This window comes from Cygnus atratus, chromosome 23, assembly GCF_013377495.2.
Source record: "Cygnus atratus isolate AKBS03 ecotype Queensland, Australia chromosome 23, CAtr_DNAZoo_HiC_assembly, whole genome shotgun sequence".
In the NCBI taxonomy this organism is placed as follows: domain Eukaryota; kingdom Metazoa; phylum Chordata; class Aves; order Anseriformes; family Anatidae; genus Cygnus; species Cygnus atratus.
Window position 1 is genome coordinate 1,408,905 of NC_066384.1, and position 16,593 is coordinate 1,425,497.

The 16,593-nt window shown below is 43.5% G+C and overlaps 1 protein-coding gene across 29 annotated transcripts in view; it reads right to left on the bottom strand.

Annotated features, from left to right (window-relative positions):
• Nucleotides 1-16,593, bottom strand: part of NFYC (nuclear transcription factor Y subunit gamma) — a 35,434-nt gene continuing 18,841 nt past the window's right edge. For 8 of the 29 annotated variants that reach the window (XM_035562121.1, XM_050715198.1, XM_035562119.1 and 5 more), the window contains 8 exons: nt 15,093-15,164; nt 13,425-13,538; nt 11,134-11,229; nt 7,016-7,189; nt 5,888-6,046; nt 2,228-2,335; nt 1,433-1,492; nt 1-889 (listed from right to left, as the gene is read on the bottom strand). In XM_035562121.1, the coding sequence (XP_035418014.1) occupies nt 770-889; nt 1,433-1,492; nt 2,228-2,335; nt 5,888-6,046; nt 7,016-7,189; nt 11,134-11,229; nt 13,425-13,538; nt 15,093-15,164 (903 nt within the window). In that variant the 3' untranslated portion in view covers nt 1-769. The remainder of the gene's footprint in view (nt 890-1,432; nt 1,493-2,227; nt 2,336-5,887; nt 6,047-7,015; nt 7,190-11,133; nt 11,230-13,424; nt 13,539-15,092; nt 15,165-16,593) is intronic. The other 21 variants (XM_050715201.1, XM_035562128.1, XM_035562126.1 and 18 more) reach the window with 7 other exon arrangements.

Consider the following 16,593-nt stretch of genomic DNA (forward strand, 5'->3'; position numbering starts at 1 on the left):
TTATCTTACAAAGGAAATTTATTTTGTTTTATGAAGCTTATATTACATGCATTGACTGAAGCTAGTACAACAGTTAACAGCAGGGCTGGGGTTTGTCCAGGCTTCCATTAGTGTTTCTGGAATAAACCAGGCCAAATTAAAGAATCGTTTGCCCTTAGAAAATACAGTCATAATACAAGGAATGTTTTTGTTTTCACTTTAATTACTCTTCCCCTACTCCCTGCCCCCTAGCTGCATATACTCAATGCTCCGGCTTACCAAAAAAGGAGGCAGGAGAGGAAAATCTAACACACATACACACTCCCCCCCCACGCCCCTAATGGACCACTGAGATGGTAGGACTGAATCTAGCTCTATTCGGAGAAAAATACAAACAGAATACCAGGAATAAAGCTCTTACAACAAACCAGATGCGGTACCCTTTAATAATTTCACTAGATAAAAACGTTTTACACATCGCTCAATGAGATGCTACAAATTCCTTTCGATTAGTTCTCTTCAGTTTCCAGGGGGTTGAACAAGCAGCTGAATACACTGAAATATTGACTTCTAAAAATAAAAATACAAATATTGCATTCTTGTCAGTGTCTGCTGGATATTCTCTCATACCCACCAGAGGAAGGTGTATAGTGCACCAGAGACCGCAGCCTACTATAGGCTGAATATTGAGCATGGATACAGAGAAGCAGATGGATTCATCAGACCAGGTTGGTACGGCGAACGTCGGGCTGGTAACGTGTTCGTTTCCACACAGAGACACGACGTCCGCTCAGTCCCCTGTCACTTGCGTGGCCTGGCCATCTGAGGTTTGGTTGGTGGACTGAATGAACATGGGCTGGGTGATGTCCTGGCCTGCAGGCATGGTCACTTGCTGGATCTGATAAAGCTGCTGGCGGGGACAGAAGCGGGGGAAGAAAGGACTGTCAGTTCTCATCACACACAGCGTTCGTCTCCTCCAAGCACAACGATAGCATTAACCCTACGAGTTTAGTGCTGGTGATAACAGCAGCTCCCAGGTCCAAGTAATATCTGTCCCAGAAAACAGACCACAAAGAGCCGCTGGTACGATTTAAGCAATGGATGTCTGAAGTAATTCTGTGAATTTCTTATGCCCAGACTGAGTTGGCGCTGCTTATGCAATAGTCAATAGCTAAATGTTAAGACCTTTATTCCTGAATTGGTTAGGATTAAAATGGACCCTACACAGAGTGCAAGGGGCTGGGTTAATTTGGAGCAGATGCAGCCAAACACGAAGAATCCACCTGAATTAAGAGTGGCACACCATTCGCTTATCCTGTGTCTGCTTCGGGTTTGGTAGCAGTAGCAGGGTTTTATCTGGAGGAGTCGATTTGCCAGAACACACAGATTTTAAAACTGTCTTTCAACCTTTGACTTCAAAGGGATGTAGCACCAACAATCTCCAAATTCTTACCTGTCCATCTGTGAACTGGCTGAACTGCTGCTGTCCTTGCTGGACCTCTGTCTGCGTTATCTGCAAGGATAACAGAAGGATGATCACTGAGGGCATTTTGGAGAGGGTCAGGACCCCACAAAATATTCTGCCGCGGCCTTTCAAGAGCATTTAGACTCTTCCAAACTTCGTCACCCCACCACGTGGTAAGATACATCTTATGCCGCTGGACTGCAGTCATGCTGGTGCTAACTGCAAGTCAAGAACAAGGGACATGGGATTCAGCTGTTCCAAACCAAACAAAAGCATGTCCTCTCTGATTTTCACAAGGAGAATGCGGCCTCCAGGATCACAGAAAAGCAGCAGCTCTCCTATCCCCTGAAGGCAGAGAAGAATCCCTTAGTGACCAGCCTCACCAAGACCATGAGGTAACCTGCTGGCAGCAACGCTGGCCCTGATGTTTCACCTCTGCAATAGCTCTCCTGAGAGCGTGCGCTGCTGCTCCTCCCTCACCCAGCCAGAAGGAGCAGAAGTAAAGAGAAGGCTGATGAAGTTTTACCTGCAATCAGCTCAGAAGCAGCACGAGCTTTATACAGTGAGACACACACACACACACACACACGCATGCAGCTTTCACGTACAGGTAACGGAAACTTCCCCTATGCTCCTTGCTTCATTATTCTGATGAAGGTAACAGGAAGAAAAATGCAGGAACCCTAGCCCAAGAGTTGGTAAATTCAACTGGACTTTGCAGTTCCAGGAGCTAGGGAACAACACTTTAACAGTTAATGTCAGCCCTGCCATTAGAGTGCGTACCTGCTGTGCATTGGTTGCAAGCGTCTGGATCTGCCCCTGGACTACCTGGGTGCCTGACACAGGTTGGGCTAAGCGGATATACTGCAGCTGGCCAGCATTCAACTGAACCTGGAGACAAGCGGAGGGGGCAGGGAAAGAAAATTAAACAGGTAACTGTGTAACCTGAAACACACAAACTTGCCTTCTTGTTTCCACAACAGAAGCCAGAGTAATAGATGCCACTGGGAAGCTTCCGTTGGTTACCGGTTGAGATGAGCAACTACCACTACCTGCCAAAGCAAGAACGATGTCCACAGAACTCTTCCAGGTTCTTGAAGTAAACCCCAAAGAAGCACAACATTACTTCTTTCTCCAGGATGGAAGTGGTCAGTTAGTAGCTAAAGCATATTAATTGCTAAATTTCTGAAAGCATCAAGGACACTCATTTGTCTTTTAGTACAAGAACCAAGTTACGACTTCGATGTATCGTTTCACATAAAGAAAACTCTTACGAGCTAGCTGCACATAATGACACTCCTATTACATTCTGCCAAAAAATATAAAAAGAAAATACGGAAAATTTTCAAATAAATGAAGACAGTGGAGATGACAAAACCCAGGGATATTGCAAGATAGTATTTGGAACCGTTAAATACGGCTCTTCCCCACCTGGCAGAGGCCAATACTTTGTGTCAGTGCTTTGTGCTTTACATTCACACGTAGATTTATTTCCTACAACCCAGATCTTGCGAGGGCAGATGCCTGGGGGAGTGGGATGTGAAGAAAGTGTCATCGTAGTAACCTCACCTCTCATTTTGCATTTTCTGTGATACAAACAGCTAATACTGCTAATACCCATCTGAGAAGCAATAAAAAGTTCACCACATGATTGATATTACTCTTGAATTTTTCATTTTGTCTTATAGATTCATAGCCTTAAGGTTAATTATACACAAAAATATTTTAAGTTTTCTTCTTTTTAAAAAGGGTAAAGACAGACATACAAAACACTTGAACACGGCTCACTTGACAAAGGTTGGAAGTGCCTAGAACATGGTCTTGGCATTTACACAAACGCCGCTGACTTCACCAGCTGTGTCTAAAAGCTCCAATATTATTTCAAGAGCAAATAAACTCCACATGAGCATAAACATTTCAATAAAGAATCTGTTTCTGCACTGAGATCTGCCTGCAGAGCATGTTTTCCACACTGGGGGTTTCCTGCTTAGATTTTAACTATACTACTAACAGAATGGATCAAAGTGGTTTAGAAAAACTGCTCTTCCAGAAATGTCAGTAAGCTCCAAAGAGCTGGCCCGGCGATGCTTAGGCTAAGATGCAGATGAAATTTAACACAAAATTAACATGGGAAAACAAACGATTACCATTTAATTGATGTATACACTTCCTTCCTTCCGACTTTACTAGTTTTTAAAAAGAATAAAGCCACCTTCCCACAGGCAACCCACGGTCCTAGAGCAAACACAGGGAAGAAGCAGAGTATCAGGAGCGTCTGGAAACCCAGCAGAGAACTTAGGTAAGATTCTCTCAACACTCTTGCAATCATCAGAGATGCTCCCGGTTTTACGAGAGTGTTTCAAACTTTTGTATTTGCATTGAGAAGGATTCTTAGCTGAACCCTAACAGATACCAGGGTGAAAAAAAAGAACCATCAGAAGACAACGGTAACTATATTGAGAAAGAAAGGAAACTTAAGGGAAAAATAAAAGCACAGCAGAAAGAGCAAAATGTATGGCAGCACTGAATAGACCGAGCACTGCAGTTCTGTGAAACCTTACAAAACGCTTTCCAGGTTAGGGCACTAACAAGCTCTCGTGGTGAGTGCACGGCTCCCGCGTCCCATTGTACTTCATTTGTTGGAAGCAGAAAGGGGGAAAGGTGTTTCATTTTCCACAAACTGTGATTCTTCAACATGTCGTGACTAAAAGGAGATCTGTTTAACTACATGCAAAACAGCATCACTGCTAAATACTGAGCAGAGAATTGTGAGTATTTCATTAAAACACCACTCCGAAGTTACGCTGTTTTATAGTCTTACGCTTGTTAGAGACTCAAGTGCTCCTGAAGACAAAGCTTCCATGCTCAGGCACTTGACAGTTCCAATCTCACGTCTGCAAATTTAAGCAGCATCCGAGGACCAGACATAACTACCTGCTCTTAAATGCTCCCAGGCAAGAGGATGGTAGAAGAATGCGCCTGGCCAAAACCAGGCACTAATTAAAAAGTCTCCAGACACGTATTTTCATAAAGCACACGATCACTTAAAACTGGATGCACCTATGTGTAGAACAGCACTTTGTGCGCAACACTACGGTCCCCTCACAGCTGCTTTATAAAGATTTCTTTCTTAGTAGATCTCCAAATCCTTTTCTTGCAGGGAGTTGCAGCATTCACCAGAGACGACTGGAAAACAAGTTCGAACTGTTCTTCTGTTGCCAAACCAAGGGAGGATGCTGCAACACTGCTACTGTTGTAACAGATTCACTTCGGCAGGGGTGCAGATCCCCCTCCGAAAGGCTTTTAAGAACAAGTATCTCAGAGAGACTTCCATAAAGAAAGAAAGAAAAAATAAGAATGTAAGAGAAAGGCAGTGGAGAACGCAGAGGAGAAAAAAGGTTGCTTGTAGTGAAACACTGCATTTGGCAAGCAGTGTGCTTCCTTTCTGACCAACACCTTAAGCCAAGCAGTCGGAATTAGCTGAAGATTTAAGAGATGAGAAGTGGGAAGTGAATTGGAAAAATCTGGCAGCACCTACCACCTGAACTTTTCTCAAGATGCTGTGTCAAAGCACAAAGAGACAGAGGGAAGCTTAGCAAATCTTGACAAGCCAGACTCGTGTAAAAGATCGGTTTTGCCCCAGCCATGGGTAAAAGCCTCATAATAAGAGAAATCAAAGTGAAGTGAGTGTCTCGGTCACTTGTTCTGACCTTTGTATGCTGGTTAAGTACACGGAACCGGATGGATTTTTTTTCTCTTTAAGAGGTGCGAAATTTTCCAGATGGGAACCAAGAGACCCAGCTTTGTGGTCATTAGAAGCTACAAAGAGGGAGAAAAAATGCCATTTTTTGACCCGTGTGTTTACCTAGGACATGTGCCAAAATTTACTTCTGATGTTGGGTACTCAAAATCCCGTTCTTAAGCCCTCAGCAGATCTATGCTAATGTGAAAGCGAGAAGATATTTCCTGGTTCTGCAAAGCCATTCCTCCAAAGCATTTCGTAAAATATTTTTTATAATATAAAAGCTTATTAATAACTCACAGATGGCACCTTTCCCACTCAGTCTGCCAGGTCACGACTTCAGATTTGCAGAGGCAGAACCAAGAAAAGGCAACAGAATTTAATTACGCTTTATTGAAACCATGCTGTAGTGGAGAACTAAGGTTTACCCAGGAAGTATTTTATTTATTGCTTCCTAATTGTAAGTATTCCACTCAGGGGGAAGTGTTGGTGGTGGGCACTGAGTCTGCACTAGACGGGTTGGATTTATTTCCCCCTTCACGTCACACCTGGTTAGTTTTCCTCTCCTAGTGCAGGAAACACACCACTCAATCCAAACTTCCTCTTACAGTTAAAAAAGCATCCATGTACAGTCTCATGCCAGAACACCAGCAGACGGTTTGTTTACAACGTTACACGTTTCCAGTGGTAAGAAGCCTTACCGGGATCTGCTGGATCTCTCCTGTGTTGGTGATGATCTGCTGCATGACTTGCATGGTCTGCCCGGTCCCGCTCTGCGCCTGCTGGGTCTGTCCTTGCGGCTGGGCCTGCACGATCTGCACCTGCTGGCCTTCTCCCACCTGCATCGTCACAGGGGTGGTCTGCGTTCAGAACAGCGGGTAAGGGCCAAGCAAGGACCGAACACAGGCGAGCCAGCCACACGATGCCGAAAGCAACAGGCAGACTGCTTCCGAGACCCACCGTTATTTCCTGATGCTTAAACCGCCTTGAAGAGAAACCAGGACCTACGTGACCCTCGTTATTAAGGTCCCTGAACACCTGGCCTGCTCCTGCACGCTTATCTTTACGGCACTGCTGTGAAGCAGGAACCTGATTGTCTGATTTTACAGATAGGTAACTGTGCCAAAGAGAGGCACAGAGACATGCCAAATATATTCGAGAAAATGCACGCCAGTAAGGGTTCAAACTGAAGACTTCAGAGCTCTGAAGAGAGCAGTGGCCTGGTAACTGGAACGTGCTTCCTACAAAAGCAAAAGGTGCCATACCAGCCTCACCAACACACCACGACTATTTGCCAGATAAAGGAAAATGATCTTTTAGGAAAAGCAGAGCAGGCCCCATTTCTCTATCAATATCAACATTGTGCCTCTTAAAGCACCTGTTCATTGGTTTTTTTTTCAAATAAATTTATTTCCTAACCTCAGTATGCTATTAATAAAGGTGAGGAGTGGAGAAAAAAACACACACACGTTAAGTCACATGATTGACAGTGTACAAACACAGCCTCGAACTTATTCCAGCTTCACTTGCGTGGGGAAAAGAGAATTCATCCTATGGCTGCCACTGCTCTTGAGTAACAATGCACTGCACTTCCTATAAAACAACACAACCTTACATTACAGCAAAAGGATATTTCTACTCTGTTTAGTAGATCAGTGCAATTCAGTGTTTCAGCCACCTCATTGCGTTGCAAAGGAAAACACATTTCTGTTTTGTTATTGACTGTTCTGGGCAGCGAGAACCGGAGACTGCAAAGCACGACACACACAGTCGAAGGTTTCAGCGGCTCCACCGAGCTGCAAAGCCCCTGACCTCCGCTCAGCACTCACCTGCCCTTGCTGCGGCTGGGCGATGATGATCTGCCCGGGCTGGATGGTGGTCGTGGACGTCGTGGTCTGCTGCCCTTGCTGCTGCCCCTGAACCTGCACTGCAGCAGGCTGCTGGGCGAGCGTGAAATAATACTGTACGGGCTCGGCTGGGGTCACAGCCTGACGCACCTCCTCCTGCGGCACAGGGAAAAAGCAGGTGAATGAGGAGGGAACGGATCCACAAACTGCCCACCCCATCCGCCATCCAAACACCCACCCCATAAGCATACTCCACGGGAAACTATGATCAATACCTCATCCCTAACAGTTTAACTCAAGTAACCCTGAGATGACAAATCCAAACCGGCTTTCCTGATTTATTCAGCTATATGGAAATCAAAACCATCTCCAATATCTTACGTATAATAATGTAGTCACCAATTTCATTATGAGAAGCGAATGTATAAAATTACCATAGCTGAAAACCACACAACTCATCAGTAAATTCCATCACCGCCTGTTATCTCAGCACAGAATGAATTGCAAATGCACCAGGAAGACTTACAGAGCCTCATCTGTCAGCGAAACCCTCTTCTTAGCCCACACGTCCAACACAAATCTTAATCTAGCGCTGATGTTAAGCCCCTCGGAATAGAAGGCATGCACTTGATGTATACTGTAGTGCCTTTATTTATTTATTTAAATCCAGCTTTTCCAGAACTGTAACAACTTCATCTTGCACCACAGCTTGGCAGCCTGATTCTGCTGGTAGCAGAAATCTCTCAAGAGCGTGAAGAAAAAGCCTCTGCTCTAGCTCACTGTCTGATGTTTTGCTTTACCTAAGGACGCCTTTGGAAGAGAAAAGCCCCTTGTGATTAACAGTATCTTAGGCAAAGAATTTTAGGCAAGATTTTGAGAGATTATGTTAAGTGGCAAGCAGTTAACGCTGAAGACCCCAAACTCTCAGGCTCCCCGGAGGAAGAGTCAGATCCTGCACCTTGCAGAGGATGCGGCTCACCAGATGTTCACTCCATGGCAGAAGGCGTAAACAATCCTCTCCCAGCCACCTCGAGTTCACAGCTGAGAGTGTAGGATGTTTACACGTGCTACAACATGGTAGGTTCCAGGCTGCACGAGTCTCTCCCACTCCCCTGCATTAGAAGCAGCTCACTTGTGGCTTACCTTCGGCATACCCAACTGGATGGAAAAAGAAGAATTTGTGTTAAAACAGAATTGGTGTATGCTGTCTAGATGGGCACCAGGCTTGAGTAAGAGAGCCTTTTCCCCTAGATGCTAGTCTCTCAGAGGGACAGCAGCTAAACAAAGGACTTAGCAATGGGAGATTTCTCAACAGCCTACCAGAAGATCACGCCCCAAAGGTTAAGCTGTTCACAGTTGGCTGTAATCAAGGAGCGACTTCAGAGCGGGGCGCTCAGAGCAAACATCAGCACTGCCCCACAGCACTGCCAGCCACTGCAATCAGACACGTACAGGACTTCCTACACACAGCAGCTCACTGATTAATTCCTCCTCGCTTCATCAAATCCTCTAGGGAAGGGATTAATAACAAATTTAAAATATATATTCAACAGGACACGTCTCCAGCTAATCATAAACCTGCACGCCCAGGAGAGCCGTCGCTGTTTCTGTGAAGCCCAGGCCTTAGACGCCATTTCTAGAGCACTCCAATCCTCAGTTCCTAACCGAAACCTCGATTAAGGCCCTAGGTATCTATTCCAGGTTAAAGCTGCCTTTGCTAGACACCAAAATGATTTTAAAGCCCAATCTGCTTGCAGTAGGTTATATCGCATCGCTTGCCATCCTTTATTTTCAAGCCATAGCTCTAGTTACCGGAGCAACATAACAGTCACGGCTTCATTCCCAGCTCTTCCACGTAACCAACACTAACTTGTCAAACAGTCTTTTCCATGGTAGAGATAAAATACAGATTGCACCCCCAGCCAAGAAGCGCAGGCTGTCAGCCTACGGGCAGCTACTTTTCAACACTGTTGAATCAGAGGAATATTTTCCACTGTAAAGTCCTAACCTGTGCTGTTATCAGGCAGCTATTTCTCCAAACTTCTCTTGCCGCTAGAAGTATTTCTAGTGATTCAGCGGTGTTCAGAAAGAGTGAATATTTCTGTGGGAGAGAGATCTCCAAGGCCTATTTCAATCCAAACCTGACAGGGTCCCTCTGCTGATGCTGTGCAATCCTACAGACACACTTGTGGTGTGACGCATCAAGACAAGTGAACCTAGCAACTTATATGCATCTAACACATGTTACTAAAATACTTCACGAATTAATTTGGTTATAAATCATGAGGGGTTTCTTCTTGCTGTAAATCAAAAGGCTCCAGCAAGGGAAAACATGGGCAATGTTCTCCTTCCCCAACACCAAGTACTCAAAAAAATATATATATATAGCACTACAACGTAGAATAACTGAATGAGGCACTAAAAACTGAATTTGCAATGCCAGAACACACCTGCCTTACCTCAGACTACAACGCGAACCAAACTGAAACGGGGGTTCCCTTTCCCCCCAGTTAAGCACAACACCGAGAGCAGCTGCACCAGCTGCTGTTTAGTCTTTTTATTTAACACCGAACTAATGAACTTTGTGTAAGTCATCTCTGCTGTACTACTGCAGGGATACAGCAGGGAACCCTTGAAGAGCAGGAGCTGTGCCATGCTCCCACAGGGGATGTTCACCGTGTGTATGGACTACAGAGCTCCCAGCACACCAGTAACGAAGTCTTGGGATACTGCTAATTGTAACCACAGCTGATTACAGCAGTGGCATAGACACTCCTGCATATATTGTGACACGGAAAGGCATTTTCTTCACTTACTAGCAAGTCACAATGCTTCCGGAAATCAGAACACAAGGTTAAACTCCACTCGGGATGTCACCGAAAAGGATGAAGCGCGGATTTCCTCCCTTTGGTGGTCACGGCAGTAGAACCATGAGGACTTCAAGACAAAAAGTCAAACAGCAACCTCCAGAATCCAGATCTACAATGAGGCTGTCTCTGTGCTCAGAGTAGGTATCTTCTTACACGCTATCCTGATTTATATTGGAATCTTTTCTTTGACATCTCTTGTATTCCAAATAAAACACTTGCCAGCAAGTTGTTTTTACACTATTCCAGCCTCTCCAGTAGCACTCATAAGAAAAGATATTTTAAGGATCATTTTGCACATTTCAAAGACTAAGGCACTGCAAACCTCCAAAAGTATCAGAAAACCAGCTGAAGAAAGCACATAAATTGTTATAAGCCACTGCAATCTACTGTTCAGAGAAGAAATTGCTGCAGTCAAGCCCTGGGCAAGGATTCCAGGAGCTGCTGAGCAAGGTGCAGCCCTGCCCAAACTCTTCCCTAGAGGAGCTGCACCGGCAGCAGGAAGCCCAGCCATTTTCTCAAGCAACGTGTAAAAAAGACCAACAGTCACTGGGCTGGTGAACTTTTAGCAGCAAAAAGAACAAGATCTTAAGCGAAGGAGATGAATCAGTCTACCAGAGAACCGGATCTGTTTCTTTGTGCATTTGAAGTGGCAAGAGAGCTTCACCCCCACCTCGCTGCAATTTCGTCACCGTCTCAAACACGAGGGAAACAAGCGCTTTGTGAAGCACGAGCCTGTTAACTTTCAAAGGACATCTTGTGCTCAGATGACCGCAGCAGCCTGCCGCTGTAAACATCCGACTGAAAGCTCCTTCTAACACCTTACAGCTTCCAGTCAAGGATGTTTACAGTAGCAATGACTGCCCCAAAGGATGCAGGAGGTGCTACTGCTATGCAAAGATGCGTTTCTTCCTTTACAACACTCAAAGGATGCAGACTCAGCACACTTCTTAAAGTTATTTTTTTAAATGCTGGCAACATTTGTTTTCAGAGCTATTTAGTAATGTTTTTGTTACTTAATTAAATCCCCGAGTTAAACTTCTGTAAATCTCCATAAAAGCTATAAAAAATTAAGAACCCGAAAACTGCTGTGAATAAACCTGTGAAAAAAGAGAGGCATAAACTTCATGTTTAAATCTGAGATTCTGGACTTCTTTATTAACACTCTATCAATCAAAGTGAAATCACACCGAGGAAAGGACAGACAACAGCGCAACCACTTTTCTGTCTCACCTGCCGCTTTGGAGGCTTCAGCTCATCTCTTGGAACGATATCGATGAGAAAGTCAAATTGATCAAACTTTGTAATTGCCATGGCAATGTCATTCCTCTAGAACAACAAAAAGAAAACCATTCTTCAGCTTTAGAAGTCGGTTTTGTCACTGAATAAAGTTAAAGGTTTTTAATCAAAGGTGTTTCACAAACTCAGGCTTTTAGTCATCCACTCACCCACCAGGCCTAAACAGATTCTTTACAACAGCACTGATGTAATTCACTACAGACGGCTCATGACAACAGACATAAACCTTTTAGCAGATTAAAAAAGGGGAATCGTTAAAAATGAAGAATTTAAAAGGTCAAACAAAAACCTACTCCAAAGATCTGTGCAAAAAGCTTTGCAAAAAGATGAAGATGACCGTTAGAAACTGCATTACTAGAAACATATGTAGAATACACGTTGGGGAGAGGAGGGAAAAAACAGAATCACAGGATCACAAGATCATCTTATTCAGGGCAGGGGAATCCCAAGAGATGTTGAGAGAACAAGCTTCAGCATGTGGAAGGGCAAAATAGTTAAAAGAAAGCAGGAAGATGAAAACATACTTAGCAAACTGGCCAAACACGCATCAGAAAAAGGATGTGCAAGAGCCGATGAGCTTTTAAGAAAAATTGGCAAGGCAAGTATCTTCTCAAAACTGCTATATACAATGTATATATAAACCTTTTCCTTTATATCTTAACCAAAAAAAGAAAACCAAACATTAGCATCAGGTCAAAACATTAAAAACCTGAACAAAGAGTCAGCCAGCAATAAGTCATCACTTAAATGTATTTGCTTAAGATCTGAAGGAAAAAAAAAAAGGTACTGTCATCTTAAAATTCGTGCAAGCCACCTTAAAAAGTAGAGCTGATTCAAGAGGCTATTAAAAGCCTCATTTTCATTAGCTGAAGATAAATTTATAAAGCATGTATATGAACATGAGTTGAGACAAAGATGCCTACGCTGCCTAATGAGTGGGTAAAATTTAAAAGACAATCAATCCTCACATTTCAGGCTAGTTGACATTTCTAAACCTTATACTGTCTTGGCATTTAAGTGCCAAACAATGATCACGTAGAAAGCACAAGAGAGACATTTCTTTTGTTCTGCAGGCAGCATACATTATGAAAGTATCTTCACCAGGAAGAAAACTTTTATTGAACAGATGTCTCTCGTATTTCATTCTCCGTGCTGAGGATTGGGTTCAATCCAATTTCCTTCGGAATAGACTGCCATAACCCAGACCTCTCCACTCGAAATTTTTTCCCAAATACTTGATAAGAGAGCCTGCATTCCTCCAGGTGCACTGACCATGCGGAGAGCAGCTGTTCCAGGATGGCAGCTGCTGTGGAAGGCAAAGCACTCAGAAAGAAAACCTGGGTCAATTAAAGGTCTTATACATTAGGATCAGGATTTAAGCACAATTCTGAAATAACAACTTGAAAGCTGTTAACAGGACGTGCCTGAGTTAACACTTGCCACTTAGGAAGCGTCATGTTATTGGTATGCGTACCAAATACACCCTTCCCACAGTAACTGCATTAAAGCCTGGATTAAGGAAGTTGCATTAGCCCAATTTAGTGAAGATTGAGTGGTTAGACACCCAGTCAACAGCAGGGTTTTGGACTGAAGTCAGACTTGTCTGCTTGCCGCTATGGCAATCTCCGCACCAGAGTGTGGGAGATCCAGCGTGGCCCTAACCGTCTGTCTCTCACCTCTGATCTGAGGGCCTGGACTGATGGTCATTACAGGGTCAGGTAGTTCTGATCAATACGTAAGACAAAGCAAGTGTCAAAGTTTTTCATAAAAGACCCTAAAGAGCTACAGTTTACTCTTGAACCACTAAGAATTGGCTCCCAGTCCAAAGGGAACAGTAATCTGTTGTAGAGGTGGGCATCTTTGTTTTCATCTCTGCACGTTTATCAACCCAGACTAACATCCACAAGCTTACATTAGGAGAATCACTACCAACAAACAAATCAGATGAAGTTCAACAGTTACAGATACCCTGAGTAATTAGAGCAGGCCACAATTAGCAGACAGCTGCAGCTTTGTGTGTTTTTATTGTTGTCTGTTTGTTTTTAAGACCAAGTTAAGCAAAAAGCATTTAAGTTACACGGGGTACTGTGCTTTGTACCCAGGCTTGTAGTGATAAACACAGGTACTAAAGTTACTGTCTACAAAACACACCTCATATTATGGAAACAAAAATTTGGAAACAGCATACGAAGCAGATGAAGGCTAGGTAGGCGCAACTCTGTTACCTGCAGAGTCCTGCGTTTGTTGTCCTCTGTGTGTATCCACGCTCGCAAAGTCAATTCTGTTATGAATATCTGAGCTGCCTTGGCGAACAACACGGGAGCTTCAGCGCTGATCATCTGTAATTAAATTTACAGATTTTTTTTGAGGTTACCATCAATATTCTAATGCAGCAGAGTGGTAGTCAGGGTAACTTTATAATGTTACTCAAATCTGAATGGTTGCATTGTTTAACGGTGAAGCTTGGGGAATTTCCGTAACAGAAGATCTATGGGTCTGACACTCCAAATAATTACCAGCCTTGAGTTAAACACGCTGTGAGGAGTGCTGATCGTATACAGGCTGTCTTCCAAGCCTGTTTCATACGTGACTAGTTAGACGTTAGCTCTGTATCGTGCTGGATTATGGTAGGCCAGCAACGTGCAGTTACAAATGGCATCAGTGCGTACTCGGCTATGGGCAACAACCAGCACCTCCTCCTGGCACGTGCGTACGATTCTGAATGAGGGCAGAAGCTGAACAGGACAGGCTGAGGGCTCGTTACAAAACCTGGCCTTTACTTTACAGTTGTAACATCAATATAAGTTGAAATGAACAGAGAAATTGCAAAGGAGGTTTGGAGGCGTAAGTGCCTCACCAAATTACCAAATTCCTTTGCCTTAAGAAGCATCTAGCTCAAGTTCAGCACTTTCATTATTAGCTGGTTTGGCATTACTGAGGACTTCCTAGTACAGGCTTCTTCTTGTTAAATAATGCTTGAAAGAAGGCCAAAGACTTATTTCCCCTTAAATCTCATCTTTCCCTTCATTATCTAAAAACCAACACTCATTTGGTTAAGGCAGGAACTTGGGACCTCAGTGGCTTGGGTTCATTCCGGTTACATGCCGAATGAATAGCTCCCTTGTACAGGAGGACAACACACACCTTTCTCCTGAATGTCCTTTAAACGTTAAAGGTTGTCCTACGAGAAGGATGGTGTCACATTGAGAAAAACAATAAGAAAGTGCAAACCGTTCTCTTCTCTCTTAGGAGAGACACGTCTGACAGTTTCCCAGTTTAGAAAACAGGGAGGACGGGAGCAGTGCAAGCATCAACACCCCACAGGTGACTCCTTCCTCTTTTCCTTTTATGCTGCTAAGTTTTCATCAGTCAACTCACGTGTTATCTTCATCAGTCAGATGTCAAGGGTTCAGCTCAAATACTGGTGTCAAACCCATGTTATCTACCTAAATTATTACTTATTTTTCCACAGAATTTTAAACAGCACATCACACATTTACGTGGTATCACTTCATCTTAAACACCATACAGCTTTGTGAAAGAAAGAGTTGAGAAAAATACGGAGGAAACACAAGAAAAAACTGTTAAGCACTAGAGAAAAAAAATGAAAGAGAAAATGCCCAGAATGATGCAGTAAATCGCTATTTAACAGAAGAGAGCACAATTACAGAAGTCTTAAGCAAAGATCCCAAATGACTCCGCTTTCCCAGTTCAGTTTAATTACACTAGGCCAGCTGATACTGCATCCCAGGCAATTGTTCTATAATGTGCTTTAAAAATAACTGTACACAGTAACAATAATAAGTAATGAATTGCAAGGCTAATGAATTGCAATAGCTACAACATCCACCAAAAGGGTCATAAACACCTAAGAAAAAACCCCATGATTGTACCTTCACATCTTCATCTAGTTTCATTATCTTCTTAATACGAGCCAGGGGCAGTTCTTGAACTCTGAAGTCTTTCTGCGGAGAGATTCAGATTTGAGAGACTCTTTAGTGATACTTAACTGAAAACAAAAAAAAGAAATGTTAAAATAAATCTGTATTGTCCAAAACTAAACTGGCTAAAACTAGATAAAAATAACTTATTTTCTTTGAGGGATGGCAGTTTCTCTGCAGATCCAAGCATTCTCATCTGTTTTTCTGTGTTTTATACTGGTACAGTTGTACTTCAATCGTCTGTCAGACACTTGCATTTACAATTTCACCTCAAAGTTGAAGTCATTCCGCAGAACAGAATGTTTCTGATGTTATAAATAGAGGCAGAAATGTGTATTTGAAGCAACTAATTCAATTAGGTGTCTTAGGACCCAGAAAGCAATGGAATTTGCAAAAAGTCACTTGAGAAAATGAAGGCAAACAAGAGCTCTGTGGGGCCACAGGATGAAATCTTTGCTTTACTTGCACTTCGCTGTTGCCCGACACAGGTCCTGGCGTCAAAAATGTCCGCAAGAACCTTGTTCAAAAATCTCTTCCGTTCCCGTTTTTAGATGGATTTCTTGCAATTCTCCAGCAAAAAAGAACCGCTGACTCAAAATGGTGTAATGATGGTTTAAGAGACGGAGAGAGAGAAGGCTGTCACTGTAATCAATCATCCTGCTCCGCTCAGCTGCGAGCACGTACTCGGCGTGTGCAGCAACAGAGATGCCACCGAGCATGGAAGGAGGCACCAACACCTCCCTCTCAGGGTGAGGGAAGCTGCTGAGCTTCACTACTTGCCGTGGTCTCCCCTCTCCGAAGACAGAGAGGAATAAAAAAAAATGCAGTGTTGCTAACAGCAGTCCCTTAAACGAGGGATAAAGGCCGAGGCTACGTACCACTGCACCAGGAATGCAGAATCCCTGCCCACAAAGGGCTTCTCAAAAACATCTTCCCTTCTTTACAAAAATGTCAAAAGAAATAAAAGGAAACTCATTTCTCTGGGGAAGAAAGCACTGCAAGACATGCTAGTGAAACAAAAGAGGGAAAAAAATGCTGAAAATGCTGTTTTCTATTGAAACAAAATATGGAAGCTGTACATGGCCCAGCCAGCGCTCCAGCAGGGGGCATTTTATTTAATTTAGATATAAAAATTTATATTTTAGGGCTGTGTATGTATATATATATATATATATATATATATGTGTATATGTGTGTATATATATATATATAAAAATAAAGAAGTCTGCCCTTGCTCTGGAAAGAAGTGCGAATGTGGTGCTGCTGGCAGCAGCAGGGCCGGGGTGGTGTTTTGGAAGGACCTGGGGCAACGGGAGAAGAGAGCAGCCAGGGCTGGGCCCGGTGCTCGAACACACGGCGTGCTCGGGGTGGCACTTCCAACCAGTAACCGCCACATAAACAACTTAAGGAGTTGCTAGGGCATGAAAAAATATCCCAAAGGTTTTCTGGAGTT